This window comes from Capsella rubella, unplaced genomic scaffold (assembly GCF_000375325.1).
Source record: "Capsella rubella cultivar Monte Gargano unplaced genomic scaffold, Caprub1_0 scaffold_1, whole genome shotgun sequence".
In the NCBI taxonomy this organism is placed as follows: domain Eukaryota; kingdom Viridiplantae; phylum Streptophyta; class Magnoliopsida; order Brassicales; family Brassicaceae; genus Capsella; species Capsella rubella.
The window spans coordinates 12,455,652-12,475,737 of NW_006238923.1; the positions used below are offsets into that span (position 1 = coordinate 12,455,652).

The window sequence follows — 20,086 nt, forward strand, 5'->3', positions numbered from 1 at the left end:
TTCCTTAAGGATTACTACTAAGTAATTGTTAAATTTCCTGAATTTTATTTTCTTATTTCTATTTTCAAAATATTCCTTTTTGAAAACTATTTTATATAATTTCTTACCACTAATTATATGACACGTGTCAATAGCATATCAATTCAATTAACACGTGTCACGATCTTGTTAACGACTAACTTTGAAAACCCAACTTTATATAATAAGATATCTTTATAATTTTTTTTTAATTACTTATTATTTTCTATTGGAATTTATAAATTAACAAATATCTAAACCAATATAAAGAAAAAACTTCTGGACCATATTGATTCTAAAAAGATACATACAATGGCTGCTTCCTTGGCCTCTCTTTCCTCCTCTGCTAAAGCCGGAGCACCACGGCGGCCACCGTTCAACCACCAACCAAGCCACCGTCTTCCTCCTCCACGACTCATACCTCTCCCTCCCAAGATTTTGTTTTCTCAAATTAGAAACCATATCACCACAACCTTCTTGAGAAGACGAAGTTCTCTCAAGAACATTTCAGCTCTCGAGACCTCTGATGGTGCCGTTAACGTGGAGGTCGATGATGATGACGACGAGGAAGAAGAAGAAGCTTGTGAGCTAGTTAACGGAACAGAAGTGTCCGTTGACGGTGTTGAAGGTTATCTTTTAACGGCGGTAAAGAACAATAACGGAACTGGATTGCTTCTGCTCTCTGATGTCTTTGGTTTTCAAGATTCAGCTACACGTGATTTCGCGTATCGTGTTGCTTGCAATGGCTACAAGTATATATCATATCATATCTTCTCTATATACTTAGCTCTCTAAAATTTCAAAATTCATTACCTAAATTGAAAGTTTTGTTTGTTTGTTTGTTGAGATAGTGTTCTTGTCCCGGACCTGTTTCGTGGAGATCCATGGTCGAAACACCGACCAAAGTCCGAATACGAGGAATGGAGAAGAAGACAAGACCCGAACCGTATCAGACAAGACACAACTAGCTTTACTAAATGGATGGTTGAGGAGTTTGCAGCTGCTGGCATCTCCAAGAAGTTAGGAGTGATGGGGTTCTGTTTTGGCGGTGGGAGAGTGGTTGACGTGTTAGCCACGGATGAGAACGGTTACTTTAGTACTGGTGTTTCGTTCTACGGTACGAGGATAGATTCCGCGGTGGCCGGAGATGTGAAAGTGCCGGTTTTGTTTATTGCCGGAGATAGAGACCCGCTTTGTGAAGTGAAGGGTTTGTATGAAGTTGAGGAGAAGATTGGTGAAGGGTCAAAGGTTGTTGTGTATGAAGGAAGAGGTCACGGCTTTGTTCACCGGCCGGAGACAGCGGAAGATGACCGAGACGCCGAGGAAGCGTTTGCTCTCATGAGGAATTGGTTACATCATCATTTGATTTAAATCTCTTTTGTACATCCAAAGTTACAATTAAAATTGGATTTTAGTATATAAAAGTTAGTTAATAAGATAACTAATGAAGAGGTTTTGGAGCAAACAATAAAGAATGTTAAACTTTGATCAAGTCGTAAACTAAAAATGCTATAGCTAATGTTTCATGGTTCTGTGGTCAATGGTGAGATTGGTTGGGATCTTTGAGACGATGGGGGTGAAATTTAGGTTGTTCTTCGAGATTACTAAGGCTTATTCTTGTCTTCGATCATGCTTTGGTGCAAAAGTAACAATGCTTATTTGCACAATGTTGTGTTTGGACAACCTTGGAGTTGAAGAAATACTTGTTGAGAGGGATTCAAAAGAGTCTCATACAAGCTTTAAAGAAGCCGGATAGGCCCGGCATGCGACCCATTTCTATGATACATTGCTATTGGGCCAACAGCTTTTTTGATTTTTTTTACTAACAAAATTAGTTCCCAAAAACAAATTATTATTGCAAATATAGGCCTCAAATTTGTGAATGTTTAAGATTTTCTTACAATTTTTAATTTTATTTATTTGGTATTGCAAAAACAGACCATACTTTATGAATTTTTGAGATTTTTTATAAAATTCTGTAAAAAATTTTTTTTTATTGGGCCTCATATTATGCTGGACCGGCCCCGAAACCGCACCATATCTGGAGTGGTACTTAAAGAAAATCATTGGAATGGCAAGAAGGGGTTTGAAACCATTCTTCATAATCAATAGAGAGTTCATGGAATTTTTTTGATCAATTCATTGCCAAAACGCATCTTCATTGTCACCTTACTATTTATTTATAATTATTGATATCAGGCATATTGGGAGTCGTGCAATTTATATAAAAAGTAACATGTATTGTAATACTTCTATGACCCGATGTTTTTCCGGCAAGAAGACATTGCACATTGGACTTTTCTTTTTGATATCGTTAGTACTTAGTAGTATATGCTTCTTCGGTAGTGTACTCATGGGGCAGAGGTGTTGGAGTATGTTAATTACAAATCATATGTTCTTGTCCAAGTAAGGTCAATATGCATTGTTTTGAGTCTTTCACATGGTTCATAGATAGTTTTGAATAGTCTTCAAGACTTTAACAATATGAGCTTTCTTGGGCTCTTCTATGGTCCATGCTTGGTGGTGTGACAAGGATTGTTAGAATCTATACAAGATACAATCCCGTCTTGTTCTGGTTTTGAGGTCTGCATTTTAATTATAAACTACAAAAACGTAGAGATTTTTTTAAAAGATATAAAGTAATAATCACAGCCAAAGAATGTGAGAATAATCTTTTTTTTTTTGTATTTCTTCTATTTTTAGTATAAATGTTGATATTATTATAAATGTATAAGGTTTGGCTTTGGTTGTATAGATTAGGAGCTATTGGATTTGAATCCTTGGCAAAAAATATTGAAATGAGGAGACAATACAGTTACAAAATTAAATAAAGAGTTTCATCGTATCGATAGTTTCATTAAGTTTCAGAATCGTTTGTGCATGTGTACTAAACGATCTATTGTTAGACGACAAACCAGCTTCCCACACTGGAAATTAGAAAAAAAAATTAATATATAAGTCAAGTCCAACCCCAATAAGTACAAGGTCTTTTGGGAAGAACCCCAATAAAAAAATTCGTGCGGACTTGAGTTATGAGCCTAAAACAATCAATATCATACTAATGGAAAGTTGACTTGAGTTTAAAGAACCCCAATAACAAATCTGTGCGAGCTTGACTTATGGATCCAAAGCGAATAATATCGAACTAATGTAATATTGGCTCGAGTTTGAAAAACCCAACAATTCTATACCCTTAAAGATAACATCTAGAGCAATAAAAATCTGATTGTGATCCACATTGTTCCTCTATTGCCATGAGTAATAAAAAACCGCTTAAGCTACAATCCTTCTAAAAATAGATCAAACCTTAGATGTGTGCAAATATCAAAACAAGTAAATTTTTCTAGTCAGTCAAAAGTAAGTGAGGAAATAAAATCTGGACCACACATTACATTCTTGTATTCCCCCTTAGACCAACCATATGATCAAGTTCGGTTTTGGTCTGTGCGAACACACACACAAAAAGGTGGGCCTTGATCCTGACCCAACATAAAAACTCTTATCCTCTCTTCTCCTAAATTTAATTCCCCAAAAAAAAAAAAAAAAAAACATTAGTGGAAAAATGCACTTTTGACTATAATGGAAAGTAAAATTAATAACTAGGATGATAACAATGTCAAATGTGGAAACAAAAATTCTCATTTCTTTACATTTTATCGATTAACAATAAAATAATAATAAATTTACTTAATTTAACACAAATCTAGACATAAAAAATCATCCATATAACTCTTATAGTTTCTTTGTTAGTTTAGTAATTAAACCATTAATTTGGTACAATTTATTATTTTTTCTTTACAATCTCACATAAAATTTCTGAATCATATAAAAATAAAAATGACAGAAAATTTCTAAAAGTATATAATTTTAATCAAAGAAATGAAAATTATATTAAAAAAAAAAAATTCAACTGATAGTAATTTGAAGTTAAAAATGTAATTCAATTTTTGTTTATCTACAATTTTTTTCCTCTGATAACCGAAAATTACAAAAAAGAAAAAAAAAACTTACGAATCTAAAGAAAACTGAAAAAATTAAGAAAGAAGAGGAACCCTAATAATTTGATCAGAATCTTGATCTTGATCAAGATCTTGATCTTCTTCACCACACTCATAAACAGATCTAACAAGAACCAACTGATCTTCTAAGTACCTCTGAAGCAACCCAGCTTCTTCTTCTTCAAACCCTCCTCCACCGCCGCAACCGCATCCTTCTTCACATCTCCGGAGCCTCAAATCATCTTCATCCACGGTGGCGGTTTTAGCAAACCAAGGATGACGACTACGGAGGCGGCTAAAGATCTCGACAGCGCAAAGGATAGGGATCGAAGCACATAGGATTGGGATTAGTAAAGGAGAACAGAGGAGGAAGAAAACGAAACGGCTCCGTCGTGTTCGGAGCCAGAAGACGTCGGTCAACATAATGGAGACGGCGGCGCGTGAATGATCATGGCCGGATTATACGGAGGAGATGATGAGAAATGAGATCGTGCGTTGTAATAATGAGTGGGAGATCACAGAGAAGCTTCTTTTTAGACACATGACTTTGTTATTTTATTTTGACTTGTTTATATAGTTTTGTCTTTGTGTCTTTTATTTACTTTTAGTTATGAAATTTATTATTACATATCTGGTTTTGTAATAATCAAGAAGACTTTGGTTGAACTTGGATTTTATAGATTATGGTAATAGAGTTTTGTGTTTGACTAGGTTTGTCATATTATTAAATTTTTTGTCAAGATTATACAAAGTTTCCATAGTTTTCTACAATAATTTTGTTTCATTATTCAAATAATCCAAAAACAAAATTTCATTACAATAAGACTTTATAATTTTTTCAGATTGAAAACAGGAATAATTTTTTATAATAAGTAGATGAAAGGGGTATTTTTGAAAGTAAGTATACTAAAAGGAGTATTATCAAAATTTCTATAAAAAAAAGCGAAGAATAGTAAGATCATATCAGAGGAAACTCGATTCAAAAATCATTATGGAAAAAAAGTTTTGTGATCATTAGGTTTATATATTTTTGTTATGCTCCGACAATCACCGTTCTCAATAGACACTATGTCGTTTTCTATCCTATGGACCCAACTCTCTTATTGGACCCTATGTCTACTTGCGGCAATGGTCCACCTCTTAGTAGACTTATTTTCAATCCCATTTTGTCGGTTGATCCATATCTGATGGCCGGTTTCCTACATCTGGGAGGCTTTAAAGACCACATGATATGTCTCTGTGTTTTAACCACACTTACACAGTTTCTCTCAAGACTTTTGACCAAAAAGATAAGTGCAATTTAGTGACATAAATGGCCAAATCAATTCTTTAAATCTCTCTGCTAACCAAGGTGTCACAATTTTTGATGTGAAATCCATACCGAGTTTTGGCCGTCTCAAAATTCTTATCTCATAATCTATATGTGCTCACTTTAAATAATTACCTCTTCGCCTGTTATAAATTTTAAAAGTTAAATTTTGTCTAAAACACAAAATAATATAATTAAAAAAAAAATCAAAAGGTTTTCAGAAAAAGGAACTCTAAATCGTATTTTTGTTGTTGTTGTATTTTTATCATCTACATTCCAAAATTAGAGGTCAGTCCGTAAAATAAAGTATGCAATATAAACTTTCAATATATCTTTGCATTGTTTTTGTCTTATAGTCACATTCATATATATTTTAACCTTTCAAATTAGAGTATTTTTTATTGTCAAACATTGATCATATTCTTTAAAATATAAACTTTAATTATTTTTAAATGTCAAAATTAATATATGAATAGTTAATTTTATTATAGATGTGAGCACCGGAATTAGTACTTCAGAGTTAATTGGGCCTATAGAGCCCATGCCCAATTAAAGGGGTTCTGACTTGAAGAAGAAGTCTTGCGGCGTCCAAAGAGAGAGCGGGAGAAGAAGCATTTAAAAGGAGATCGTAACAGACTAACTAATGGTCAACGAGGTTATAATGAAGATCGCGGGTTCCCGGAGCGTAAATTACGCAAGCTATTAAGTGTATTTGTACCTCTATATATAGGAAGTGAAACTCATTTGCAAAGGAGGTCGAAAGGAGTAAGATTAATAAAAAAGAAACAAGCTCTATTCTATAAAAAGATTACATTCATTATTTAGCATTCAGTTTGAGTTCGGAAAGGCGAATAGGTTCCCACCTAGTTACATTCTAGACCCTTAGGTGGATTCAGCTCCCACAATAGAAATTATTCATTTTACAAAAAAAAGTTTGAAATTGAATATAAATATCCAAATTCGATGTTACTCAATCGAATTATTTGTTGAATATATTTTGTTTAAAAAATATATATTACTTAGCTAAGCAAAATTTGGTTGAAATGTTTCTAATTTCTACTTAAATCATGTTAACCAGCCTAAATGGCATCAGAAATATTTACATATCAGTTTCATTATTTTCGATATAATTTTGTTTAAATGGAAAAACTTCTATAGTTTTAATAGAGCTAGAGAAATCCAAAAATCCAAACCGAACATGACCCGAAATACCCGATCGAACAGAATATGATCCAAACATTAATAGATACCCGAACATGTTCTACCTTCTAAACCTAAAAATCTCGAATCCGATCTGAACCAAACCGAACCAAAAACCGAATGGATACCAGAAACATTTATTCAAACTTGTAAATTATTTTTTGTTATCTACAATACAACAACAACGATATTCGTAATCATCATAATCGAGCATGCATAAACCAACAGTATCCTGTGAGAACTCAGGCGGTCCACATCGACTCTTACATTCTTTGCTGGATCGGCACAAACCTCTGTAAACACACTCTTCAACCCCGATTTGATTTGTATTCAATACTGTTAATTGCCAAAAAAAAACAAATCAACAATGATCATTAGTGTACTATAATTTCCACAAGAACTTATAAAACATTGTCTATGAATCTACATATGTGGGCGTTTTCTTTTTGTAAATGTAAAATTTACTGGAAATAGGTATAGAGAAATTGAATTCAAAATTTAAAATTAAACTTACTAAAACTGAGGAAAAAAAATTATAATTCACAAACAAAAAAAACAAAACAAGAGAAGAAAAATATTACTCTTTGATTGATGAGAACTAGTTAGGAGAAAATATGCGATAAGAAGAGTTGCAAGTTGAAACTTTGATAAAGCCATATAGTTTGATTTTTCTTTTAAGAATCAAGTTATGTTTTTGTATATGCATATATATATATATACCAAGATTCTCTTTACCAAGATTAACGTATTCTCAGGATTAAAATATGGTACAATTAATTAGGATACTTTTAACTTCCAATAAAAATAAATATGGTCAAATCTTCCACTGAATTTAATTTAATTTAATTTATGTAAACAAAAAAATAAATAAGAAGTAGAAATTAAAGTAGAGAAACGTATCTGGTATTTTACTTAATATTTAAGAGTAGTTTGATTTTTTTTTTTTTTTGAAATTGCATGTTATTCAAAGATTTTTTTTTTTTTTGAAAGCATATGTTATCAGACTTGAATTCGCTTAGAATTATTAGAAAATAACACATATTAACATTATTATTATTAATTCTATAAATGACTTTGATAGATCATTTCAAACTAGTGGTTTCTCACAACATGAAAAATATAGATATACACAGTTTGACAGATTTTAGATGTTTTTCATGTTTAGAAATGAAAAAATTTCACATTTATAAGTAAGATTTTATTTTAAATTAAACATAAAAAATGGAATAAATAATATCTTCATCAAGAACATGTCTAAAACCATGGAATATGCAGAAATAAAAATAAAAAACTAACACCATGATTTTTTTTTGGTGTAGTCGAGTAATTTGAATATGAACAATATACACTAAGGTCTTCAAAGGTTCTGATTGTAATCCTCATACTGTTTGTTAAAATACTAGAGGGTCAACAAATATATTGGAGTTTAGATGATATACCGTATACACTCAATATGGGAGTCTCTTATGGTCTAGGCCAAGAGTGACTTATCCAGCAATGACTTGGGAAGCTGTTCGTCCAAAGAGGCCTCCAAAAGACTGGACTGTTTCTGTCTGGTTTAAAGGAGCTACTCTAAGGAATGCTTTCAATATGTGGGTTTCCCAACTGAATAGGTTGCCTACAAGGGACAGACTCGTTGCTTAGGGTTTGCAGATCCCTTCTTCTTGTGGCTTGTGCGCAGATTTTGTCGAAAGCAGAGACCATTTGCTCCTCAGATGCGGGTTTAGCTCTCATTGCTTGGACAAGGATGAAGTCTGATTCTGCCCCTTCTCTCCTCCGTAAGATTGGTTGCTCAGGCCACAGTTTACCATCTCTGGAAGCAGAGGAACAACGTGATTCACAACGGTACTGTCCTTTCTCCCTTGAAAAATCTTCAAAGATGTTGACAGGGAAATTGAGAACACCATCTCAGCTATGAAAAGCTAGAAAGCAATTCAGCAATCTCATGAGACACTGGATTCGCTAAGCTTGTGTTGTTGACACCAACACTTTTTGCAGACGATTCTTGAGTTGAGCATGTACTTAAGGTAAAGGTTGCTTATAAGTCAAGCTACAGCATGTAAATTGTCATTTTACAGCAGCTTAAATGCATTTGCATGAAATATTTTTTGTTGATTGATCACCATGAATCCATGTTATGTGCAATCTCGTTATCTTTATGCAGTCGTAGACTTCCAAAAATGGCAGCTTTTGTGATGATTTAGTATCAGAACAAGCCTGTTATAAGGACATGTCTAACTTTAAGGACAAAGATTGATGAAACTAAACCTTGTCAGAGTCTTCAAAGTCACTAAGATGGGGGAAGGAGAAAGTCTTGAACATAAAGATCAAGCGTCTGGTTCGAAATATCCCCCAATTGACGTTTACTGATACCAATAGTAAATGATCGTGTAATCAACAACAACTTTGTTGTCTAAATAGATGAACATGCGTGGATTTCCAAAAATGACAAACTTTTTTTTTTTTTGGGGGTCAAATGTGATGATTTAGTACAGAACAAACCTGTAATTAATTAAGGACATGACTAACTTGATCCTATATTGATCTTGTTACGTTTTGATGATCGTGTCACAATCTAAGAAGCTTGTGAAGAAGAAACATTGTTGTTGTTACTGATTCTTAGACTCAAGCTGAAGAAGCTGAAACTGAAGTGTATGATCAAGAAGCTGACAGAGGCAGTAAAGTCTTTGTGTACAAGAAGCAGCTGTGTAACACAGTAGATGGCGAGAAGTAAAGCCTACAACATGTTAATGTGGAACAGTGGAGCATCTAGTCAGAATAGAGGCTAGGCTAGGCTAGTATTGACAAAAGGGAGTGAAGGTGTATCAGGGGAACGGCCGTGTTAGAACAGACAATGATCAAAGTGACAGCGGCTGTGTTACATCATAACAGAGGAGGTGAAGTCTGAAACAAAGAAGGGTCAAGTTAACAGTACCTTGTACAGCAGAGGCATGGTCAAGTTGAAAAAGAACACAAGCTATTATCCAAAAGAAAAAAAGGATGAGCTTGGGAACTTCGGGTTTTGGAAAATTATAAGGAGTATAAAAAGGAAGAGGTGGGCACAAGAAAAAGTTGCACACCTAAAGGGTTTCTTTGTAGATGCATACTTTGTGTATGTGTTGCCACATCAACAAAATAGAAAATTGTTGATGATTTTTGTAAGAGAAACCACACTCGTCGGAAAAGACAATGAGTGGTGGTAATTGCCTTGATTCATCTAAGACAAGAGTGTGTGTAGCAAATGTGATATTTGTGTTCTTATGCTAGTGAATGATTCTGGACTTGGCCCCGGAGATATAGGTTATCCGAACCCCATTAACAAATCTCTCGTGTCATCTCATCTCTTATGTTCTTCATCGTATTCAATCATCTATATGTCTACTAGCATACATCTCAATCTTCAGCTTGATCATATACATGGATACAAAACAATGTTTTGGTTGCTCTTCTATGATGCCTCCTGGTTTACAATAACATTTAGATGGCTCAGGGAAAGAATCTTAAAAGCTCTAATGCATTTCTTTTCAATCTGCAGACACTCAGAGAATTTTTATAATATACGTAATCATCCTTTTGTATACAGTAAAGAACTCATAATAGGAATGGCGTTGAACTCGCTATTAAATTTTGCATTTAGGTTCGTTATTTATCTCATATAGGTGCAATAAATCATCAAAGAAAATTAATAAACTAATTAATTCTCTTCTGCATATGAAAATAAACTGTGACAAAGACTATTTCAACATTCCAATGTACCATCTAAACAATAACAAATGCTCACAAGCCCTTGTCCTTAGCTTTGTTTTAGATACTCTAATCTATATTTAAACATTCCAATAAAGGTACAAAATCATCTCTGTCAACATTAATTCTTGACTACGTTCGACAAGATTCCCTTACCATCTTGACGACCTTGAAGACCCTGAGGACAAGACTTTGTCTCATCAATCTTGATTTGTTTAAATTCACCTCTTGCTCCGGCCGGAACGACAAAGTCTTGAACATAAAGATCAAGCGTCTGGTCGCAAATTTCCTTCAATTGTCGTTTACTAATACCAAACTCTACCCACCAAGCTTTATCTCCATCACAAGGTAAGTACTTTATCTTACACAAGCTTAACCCGAGATATATAGCACCCGCACCGAGCTGACTAGGCCCGAATTGAAGACAAAGCGACGTCCTTAACATGTTATTAACAAAGTTCAAAGCAGCCTGACCTACCCGTCTAAAATCCTCAGCCTTAACACATCTCTTAACCCAATCCATAACTAGCTTATAAGGATGTTCGATATCAAGATCAAACCCCAAAGTAGCCATCACAAGCTTCTCACCCGTGAAGACAGTAGCCTTCAATCTCTCGAACTTGGCATCGATCAACGGATCTTTATTGAATAAAAGCCTGTGAGAGAAAAAAAGAACGTCACCGGCCGGTCTTGGAGACCCTTCGACCTTGCCAGCGAGGAACATGCATATGGTGGCGACCATTCTGGGATCATTCTTTGCTATTGACTGACGAGTGAAGAACCTTTGGCACAAGACAATCGCTGTGGCTATAGACTTCTGAGGATGGTTTAGTCTGTGGCCAAGATCTTGAAGGAATGAAGTGTAACACCAACGATGGATTGTCTCGTCCTTGAAGTTCATACCATCGAGTCTCGATGGAGAGTTTTTTTCTATCTCTTCTCTTGTGTAATACCATCTTGGTTCTGCCATTGTTTAACCACACAAAGGATTTTGATTAGTGACAAGATCGAGGAGGATTTAAACAAACCCTTATAACCCTAGAAAGTATTCATAATTTAAATCCGTCTTTTTTTTTTTTAATTTTTTTTTTTGTGTGTGTGTGTTATATATTACTTGAGCTTATCACACCTTTATAGATAAAGAATAATTATGACAGTCAACATATATTATAACTTTTTTTGGAAAAGTATTTAAACTTAAGGGACTTATACTATATGTTAATAGAAATAAATAACATGATAGAATTTTGAAATGAAATATATTGACTACGAATTTGGTATTATATCTAAAAATTTATGATTTTTCTAGCTTTAAATTTTATATATAATTACATTGACAAAATAATAATTGTTTTTTTGGATGAGAATAGATTGGCTACCTCTCCCATATGGGAGATTGTTAAAAATAAAAATAGTCTGACCATGTTAATCGAATTATAATTAAAAAAAAAAAACAGAAAGTTGTGTTTTTAACCTTCAAAATGTTACTGTAGTTTTCTAAACCTCTAAAGAAATTCACTAACAAGATAAACCACGAAAATAATTTTATTAACACTTTAAACCTCAACATTAGTTTTCATATTGTTACAAAAAAAAAAAACATTAGTTTTCAAATTTGCACTACCATATATAGAAGATGATGGAACGGTTCGTCAACGCAGAATAGCTAAATTATTTTTGTTTCATTTAAATATTTCTTTAATATAATTTTTAATTTTAATTTAATTTTGTTATTTATTTACAAAAATAAATTTTAATAAAACAACAGTACCAAAACATCATCTTCTCTTCGGTATTGATAAACCTCTGAAACTAGATAACAAAACACCGGAGAAACTTAAAGTATAAGAGATGCTAGAAAAGCATTAGCAAGAGTGGCAACTCAGCATTTGCCATGAACTCACCAACTTAATTCAGCACTTAGATAGTTAATACGGTATTAATAATACCAATGGCAATAAAAGGAGGATGAACATAGAAAATAAATTGAATAAAAAAAATCTGGAAATTTTTGGGTTGAATATTATGTAGTTGAAGAAGATGAAACTTTTTCTAATAATAAATTTTAATAAAATAATTTAATTTTAAAATTAAACAAACATAATTTAAACTGTTTACAGATGTTACCATTTTGTCAATTTTATGGCGGTACAAACAAGAAAACTATTTTTAAAATTTAAAGTGTTAATAAAATTAGTTTAGTACTTTAGTGGTTTATAGTGTTAATGAATTCTAGAAACTACTATGAAACTTTTTGGTTTCTCTAACACTTGGATTAGGCTTTGGTAAAATCAGTGAGATATTCTGTTCTCATTAATTGATCGCTTCAAGAATGGATAGTTCATGAAAGAGGCATTCGTCAGGGTGATCCTCTTTCACGCTATCTCTTTATTTTGTGTGCGGATATTTTAAGCCCCCTAATTAAATCAAGCGCTTCTTCTGGAGATCTTCGAGGAATTCATATAGGTAATGGTGTACCAGTCATTACCCATCTTCAGTTTGCCGACGACTCCCTTTTCTTTTGCCAAGCCAATAGTAGAAATTGTAAAGCATTAAAAGATATCTTTGACGTTTATGAGTACTATTCTGGCCAGAAGATTAACACTAGCAAATCTTTGATTACTTTCGGCTCTCGGAAAAATGGCCGACTTCGTAACTACCTTAAATCCATTCTACAAATTCCTAACCATGGAGGAGGTGGCAAATATCTGGGTACTTCCAGAGGAATTTGGAAGGAAAAAATCAGAAATGTTTGAATATATTAAACAAAGAGTCCATCAAAGAACTAGTAGTTGGAGTTCCAAAACTTTATCACCTGCAGGGAAAGAAATTATGCTCAAATCTGTGGCTATGACAATGCCTGTTTATACCATGTCTTGCTTTCAAATTCCTCTTGGTGTTGTTTCGGATATTGAATCCTTACTCATGCAATTATGGTGGGAGAAAGATCATAACAATAGAGGCATTCCATGGATTGCTTGGAAAAAACTTCAGAAATCAAAGAAAGAGGGTGGTCTTGGCTTTAAAGATCTTACAAAATTTAATGATGATTTACTTGTTAAACAAGCGTGGAGACTTCTTCGATATCCAGATTCATTATTTGCCAAAGTTATGAAAGCCAGGTATTTCAAAGATGATCACATTCTTAATGCTACTTCGAAACCTTACCAATCTTTTGGCTGGTCTTCAATTCTGTGTGGTTTGCAAGTAATAAAATCGGGCTATCGTTACAATTTGGGAGCTGGTTCCTCGATCCGTCTTGATAAAGATAATTTATTACCATCACATCCACCATCTTCGGTTCGCAGTATCCGGCCAGACCAATCTCTTTATATATCTGATTTGATTTCGACATGGGGAAGTTATAGATGTTGGAATAATCATAAGATAACAGAATTGGTCCATTTTGCTGACCAATCAAAATTAACAAATATCTATATTCCTTAATCGGTTTCTTCTGATAAGATCATTTGGCCTTATACAAATTCAGGAGAATACAATGTTCGTTCTGGTTATTGGTTTATCACTCATCATCCAGATAATAACCACCTTCAACATCAAATTCCTCATGGTTCAATAACATTGAAAAATAAAATTTGGAAACTCAAAATTATGCCAAAATTGAAACATTTTCTTTGGAGGATTCTCTCCCGTGCGATAGCAACAAAAGTTCGTCTTAATTCCCGAGGAATGCATCTTGATCCAACTTGTCTCCGTTGTGGCTCTGCTGATGAAGATATTCACCATGTTTTTTCCGGCTGTTCGTATGCTCAACATTTGTGGCTTGATTCCAATACTCCTCTAGTTTCTCTCTATCACAGTAATAAGACCGTAGAAGATCATCTCTCTGACATTCTTCTTTTGCAACATGAAGTTAATGTAACCCAAGAACATAAGTTTCTTCCTATTTGGTTATTATGGCACTTATGGAAGTCAAGAAATGATTTAACTTTTAACCAGACCCAACATAGTATTTCTCATCTTATTACTAAGGCTCAAGCAGATGTTTATGAATGGATTACTGATACATCTTCTTTGAATTCTTCTACTACTATATTGAACTCGGTTCCTAAACATAAAATCACTTGGAGCAGACCTCCTCTTGACTTTATGAAATGTAATGTGGATGCAGCTTTTGATCCTTATACTTTTAGATCAACTTTTGGCTGGATTCTAAGAGACAATGAAGGTGTTTCTATATGTTGGGGTTCTTTTCTACTTCCAAATTATTTCACTCCTCTTGAGGCCGAAGCGAAGGCTTTCCTTGCTGCGATACAACAACTATGGTTACGAGGTTATCGTAAAGTCTATCTTGAAAGTGATTGTTCAAGTTTAATTGATATGCTTCATGGAAAATTTCACAATGCCCAAATTGAAGGAATCTATTAGGATATCTTACATTGGTCTCATTTATTTTCTGATATCATTTTTGTTTTTGCAAAACGATCTTGTAATGAAGCTGCCCATCTCTTTACTAAATTTGGATGTCTAGATAGTAATTTTTTATGTACGGGTGTTTGTCCACCTCGATGGTTGCAGTATGAATTGTACCTTGACAATATTAACTCTTAATCAATAAAATTTATTCGTTGAAAAAAAAAGAATTCTCGAAGTTTAAATTATTAATATAAAAACTCTGAATTTTGTTAGACTTCTAAATCTATAACTAAATAATATAAGATTTGTAAATTTTATACAAATCACTTAGAATACTGGATTGAATACACCAATTTAAAAATCATTTTCCTAAATTGTTTTTATTATAATAATAAATTACATTGTAAATTTTAAACTGTTAATTTAATAACTAAATTTTGAATCGTTAAATTAATAACACTAAATTTCTCTAAATCTTTTAAAATTCGTAATTAATTAATATAAAATTTATCATAAAATCACTAAAAAATGCTAGATTTTGTGGCTTGACTTCAATGAAATCTTCCGACAAGAAAAGTTCACATTTCCTCCCATTTTCCAGAAATCTCTCCTCTCACTCTTACTCTCTAACCTCGCCGTCAAGAATCGGAAGGTGAAACTCACGCGCTATAATAACGCGTAGGCGAATAATGAATAGAAACCATATCCACTGAAACAAAAAAATAGTAAAGCAGAAACAGTGACGTAAAAGCTAGAATTTATTCCACTGTAACGCAACCCACGTAAACTATATCTTCTCCACCGTTAGATCTTAGTCAAACTAAATAAAGTAGTTAACTAACGATCAGGTTTATGTATCCGTGTAAAATAAGAAAAACAAAAATTCAACTAAAAGACAAAACAATCGGAGGAACAATCAGGTCTGCTGTGGCTCCTTTGTCTAATTGTCTCCACTGATAAAATAAAAAATAAAAACTCAATTCAATTCACCGACTGAGCCATTACTCCGGTGAGAATACAAAACAATCCGATGCAATCAACTAATGTCGGCGGCGGAAGTGGTGACTGTGGCGGTGGAGGTGGAGAGATGAGTCGAAGTGGGTTATCTCGGATCCGTTCAGCTCCAGCTACTTGGATTGAAACCCTACTTGAAGAAGAAGATGAAGAAGAGGGTTTGAAACCAAACCTCTGTTTAACAGAGCTTCTTACTGGTAATAATAATAACAGTTCTGTCGGGATAACGAGTCGTGACTCGTTCGAGTTCCGGACTTCTGCTGAACAGGGTTTGTATAGTAATAGTCACCAAGGTGGTGGCTTTCACCGTCAGAATAGTTCTCCGGCGGATTTTCTAAGTGGGTCTGGTCCGGGGACTGATGGGTTTTTCTCAAATTTTGGGATTCCGGCGAATTATGATTACTTGTCGCCGAACGTTGACATTTCTCCGACGAAACGGTCTAGAGATATGGAAACACAGTTCTCTTCTCAGATGGTAACGTTCTGTTTCGTAAAAATTGAAACTTTATATGAAAAGATGACTTCTTTGTTACTTTATTGTCAAGTTGTGTGGTCAAAATGCTGAGTTCAGGTTCTGACTTGAGTGTTCTGTTTTAGGGATTTGATAAGCTTATAGTTTAATTGGGTGTTTGAAATTCTTCGATTTGTGGAGAAGAGACAATAAAGATGTAAAAGAGTAGTCTTGTCTAATTTGACAACTTGCATTTGTTTGAAACATAATCTCAGCAAGTTGCAGTTTTTTTTTCCTTTCTTTGTATTCCTTTGGTTGTGTGAATGGGTTGTGTAAAGCTTGTATTAGTCACAGCTTCAAAGACTCAAAGCTTGACTTGTTCACTATGTATTGATCTTTACATTTTTAGGTGTTCAAATCTTAAGATCGTGTAGCTTAGTTAGATTAGGTAAGAAGTGGTTTTTTAGGGACATTGTTAAGTCTTTGTGTGTGTATGGAAACTTAACTCTGCTTTTTGTGTTCTGCTGAGTAGAAAGAAGAGCAAATGAGTGGTGGGATATCAGGAATGATGGATATGAATATGGACAAGCTTCTTGAGGATTCAGTTCCTTGTAGAGTTCGTGCTAAACGAGGTTGTGCAACTCATCCTCGTAGCATTGCTGAGCGGGTAATTACTTAAAACTTTGTGTTTTAGATGCTTTGAAGTACTAATTTTTGTTTCTGTCTCATTCTTGTTCTGTGTCATTAAGCTTTTCTTCTGTTCATTTTGTTAGGTGAGGAGAACGCGAATAAGTGATCGGATAAGGCGGCTGCAAGAACTTGTTCCTAATATGGATAAGGTAAAATTTCTTTTACAGGACATATTGATTTCCAGCTTTTCTTGGAAGTTCTTGAAATAAAAATTACGAAATGGGTCCATAGTTATATATGCTTAAAGCTTAAGGTTAGAGTTTAGTCCTCTTGGTAAGCTTAGCGGTAAAGGAATTTGGATGTTGACTGTTTATTGATAGTGAAGGCATTAGTGGAACTTTAGAACTACTTAATCCATAGTCCATAAACAATGAACAGTCTTGTATTCGAAGATACGGTATCAGATTAGTTTGCCTTGAGGTTTCTGAAACTCCATGACAACAATGGAAACTCGGTGAGATATATAGACTGATGATTCGGGTTTGTTCGTTATATATGTTGCAGCAAACAAACACTGCAGACATGTTGGAAGAAGCTGTGGAGTACGTGAAGACTCTTCAAAGCCAAATCCAGGTTTATCTACATATATATATATATATATATATTGCATTGACTAGTTGATTAGTAACACAAGCTTTGCAATTATTTGATCATTGTATTTTGGTTTTAACGGATGCAGGAGTTGACAGAGCAGCAGAAGAGGTGCAGATGCAAACCTAAAGAAGAGCAATAATGTTTCCTTTTTAGGTTTTGATATATATATATATATACATATATATGTTATTTTTAAAATCTAAATATGGGTATGATCTGTTCGAAAATTCGAAACATGATCCTATATTGAACTAGAGGAAAAACAATATAGATGATTTGATGTATGAATTTTTAGCTGTAAAATTTTTGTACAATAAGGAGGAAAGTTTTAAAGATTAGTCAATAAATTTAAAAGAAGTGTATGCTCTTTATACAAGTGAGGAAAATATATTTTGTAACTGTGTAATCTGTTTTATCTATATGTGTTGGTAATAAACTTTGTTGTATGTAATCTTTTAAGATGATAACTTTAGTAACTATTTACACTTAATTGGGAAAAATCAGAAAGAGGAGCTGATTTGGTTTCATGTGAGAAGTGACCCAAATTTTTTTTGTGAAAGAATAAAAGAATATCCGGAGAGACAACTTGTGACCATTACCAAAATTGTCACACTAATACTAGACTAGTAGCCATATCTTCTCTTTTTTTTTTTTTTGCTACGAATGTATATGGCCACATATCATTTTTCCAAAGGGTTTACTAAGTTCGTATATGCAGTTGAACAAGATTGTAAATACTATTACTTATGACCATAACTATGTGTTGAGAATTGATAAAGAATGCTTTGTGAGAAGAAAATGAAGAACAGAGAAGAGCTTCAAGCGTAGAAGATGAAAGGAAAGAAAAGAAGCTGTCGTGAAGGAGGTCCAACGACAAAAAAACAAGTAAAAAAAGAACCTAAGAGTATGGTGTAGTGTAAGTGTGCAAGTGAGCAACAAGTGAAAGTAGTATAAGTCTGTATATGTGTTGTGTTTGTAAGATAATATCCAAGTTAATGAAATGTAGTTCTTAAAGTATACTCTCTATAATGTTCTAAAACATTTTGTGTGAAAGAGTAGACACAATTAGTTAATTTATAAAATTACAGTTTACGGACAAGTTTAAATGAACTGATTTGGCCACTTATATCACCAAAGTGCACTTGCTATAAAATGAAGAAATTTTACATTTAAAGCTTAAATAGATATGCGAGCTACTTCATATAGAAAGACTTAAAGAGAAGTAGAGGGAAGAGAGTGGAATGAATTAAAGAGTGAGTGAGGTAAAAGAACAACACTATATGCCTACTACCACTCTTTTCTACATTGACTTTGGAAACCCTTAGATCGAGATAGCAACAAAAAGGTTTCATAAGTTCTTTACTCTAAAAAGGTATGGGATCGTCTCCCTTCAAACCTAAAAATAAAATAATCAAAGACTATATATCTAAATTGTTTTGGGCAAACTTCTGAGTTGTCGATGTTGTATATAAAGTCTTTCTATATGAAGTTTCTCGCATATCTATTTAAATGTAGAAATTCTTCATTTTAGAGCAAGTGCACTTTGGTGATATAGGTGACCAAATCAATTCATTTAAACTTCTCCGTAAACTGGAATTTTACAAAGTTATTATAAACCGTTTTTGAGACTCCAGTTTGCAGAACACCCCAGTTAATCGTGCTTATGTTGGAGTAGTCAAAGGATGGGTGACCTTCCGGGAAATGGTTGTCAGAACTGTATGAATGAGGACAAAACACAAGGAAAAATCATGTAATAATTTGCAGGGTCGATAAAAAAGTATTCAAACATCCCGGACATAGAAAACGGGCCGTCATATAAGGATGGGCTCATGGGCCTAGTGAGAGGACGTGAGGCCCATTAAGAGAGATGGACCCATGGACTAAGAGTGAAAATGGGGTTTACTGAGAGATTGACGGTCAGGGCGTTACAGGTTGTCGGTCGGCACCACTAATTTTGGTGGTTTGGGCAGTTTAGGCTTAATTGCTGGTTTAAAGGTGTCGGTTTAAGAGAAGCCCTAAAACTTGACTTAAACATGTAATCAACCGTTCTCTCTTCATTTGGGAGTTTTATCGCTTTGTGAAGTGGAGAGAAAGAGTAGAGAGGCTTGTAAGGGGTTTTGGAGGTTTATGTGGCAGTTTCTTGGGTGTTCTATCAAGGAACGACTGAGTTTGTGGCTGTTGGGGTGAGAAGGGGATTATGTGGTGTGTTCCTGGTCGTTTTCCTTCTTCCTTTCAATCCGTATCAAGGTGAGTGAGTGACCATGGCTTATCTAAGCATTAAGGTTGTGTGTTTTGTGATGTTTTCTTGTGTTTGTATGGTCTCGTGTGGCTTTTATTTGGTTGTGTCATCGTGGGAGATAATGTGGTGGTGATTTTAGGGTTCTCTGATGTATGAGATCGTCATTGGATGTGTTCTAGAGTGTAGATGTTGACCGACACCAGGAGAGTGTCATTACGTAAACTGTGATTAAGTGATATTTTCTTATTCATAAAATGATTAAATAGAGTTTTGAAGATATTTTCTTATTCATATTTAAAAAAAAATATTTTTATAAACTTTAAGTTTTTAATTGAATGGACGGAATATCTTAAATGACTTAAATCTGAAAGTTCATTGTTTTTTGACATTTTTCCTAATAAAAGTTTTATATAATTTTTTCTATATTATCCTCTGTAACTTGCAAGTCTTAA

General features: G+C 33.8%; 5 protein-coding genes across 6 annotated transcripts; 2 read left to right on the forward strand and 3 right to left on the reverse strand.

Moving 5' to 3' along the window:
* The first annotated feature begins 330 nt into the window (after nucleotides 1-330).
* Nucleotides 331-1,485, forward strand: LOC17898293 (carboxymethylenebutenolidase homolog). The gene is made up of 2 exons (XM_023790107.1): nucleotides 331-770; nucleotides 870-1,485. The coding sequence occupies exons 1-2, from the start codon at nucleotides 331-333 to the stop codon at nucleotides 1,387-1,389; spliced, it is 960 nt and encodes a 319-aa protein (XP_023645875.1). The 3' UTR covers nucleotides 1,390-1,485.
* A 2,437-nt stretch (nucleotides 1,486-3,922) lies between these two features.
* On the reverse strand, nucleotides 3,923-4,642 carry LOC17898822. The gene has a single exon (XM_006303371.2). It carries the CDS (start codon nucleotides 4,437-4,439, stop codon nucleotides 4,053-4,055), a length of 387 nt encoding a protein of 128 aa, XP_006303433.1. The 5' UTR covers nucleotides 4,440-4,642; the 3' UTR covers nucleotides 3,923-4,052.
* A 1,990-nt stretch (nucleotides 4,643-6,632) lies between these two features.
* Nucleotides 6,633-7,191, reverse strand: LOC17897294 (defensin-like protein 275). The gene is made up of 2 exons (XM_006304360.2): nucleotides 7,107-7,191; nucleotides 6,633-6,861 (listed from the first exon to the last, which is right to left on the reverse strand). The coding sequence occupies exons 1-2, from the start codon at nucleotides 7,180-7,182 to the stop codon at nucleotides 6,680-6,682; spliced, it is 258 nt and encodes an 85-aa protein (XP_006304422.1). The 5' UTR covers nucleotides 7,183-7,191; the 3' UTR covers nucleotides 6,633-6,679.
* Nucleotides 7,192-10,236: 3,045 nt separating this feature from the next.
* On the reverse strand, nucleotides 10,237-11,239 carry LOC17898068 (putative cyclin-T1-1). The gene has a single exon (XM_023776937.1). The coding sequence runs from the start codon at nucleotides 11,237-11,239 to the stop codon at nucleotides 10,391-10,393; it is 849 nt and encodes a 282-aa protein (XP_023632705.1). The 3' UTR covers nucleotides 10,237-10,390.
* A 4,322-nt stretch (nucleotides 11,240-15,561) lies between these two features.
* LOC17896647 (transcription factor bHLH80) lies at nucleotides 15,562-17,752 on the forward strand. Of its 2 annotated transcripts, XM_023790055.1 has the most exons (6): nucleotides 15,562-15,857; nucleotides 16,014-16,135; nucleotides 16,644-16,778; nucleotides 16,885-16,950; nucleotides 17,306-17,374; nucleotides 17,481-17,752. In XM_023790055.1, the coding sequence occupies exons 1-6, from the start codon at nucleotides 15,677-15,679 to the stop codon at nucleotides 17,532-17,534; spliced, it is 627 nt and encodes a 208-aa protein (XP_023645823.1). In that variant the 5' UTR covers nucleotides 15,562-15,676; the 3' UTR covers nucleotides 17,535-17,752. The 2 variants fall into 2 exon arrangements, with proteins under 2 accessions (XP_023645823.1, XP_006303282.1); XM_006303220.2 differs by having other exon boundaries at nucleotides 15,562-16,135.
* Nucleotides 17,753-20,086: the final 2,334 nt, after the last annotated feature.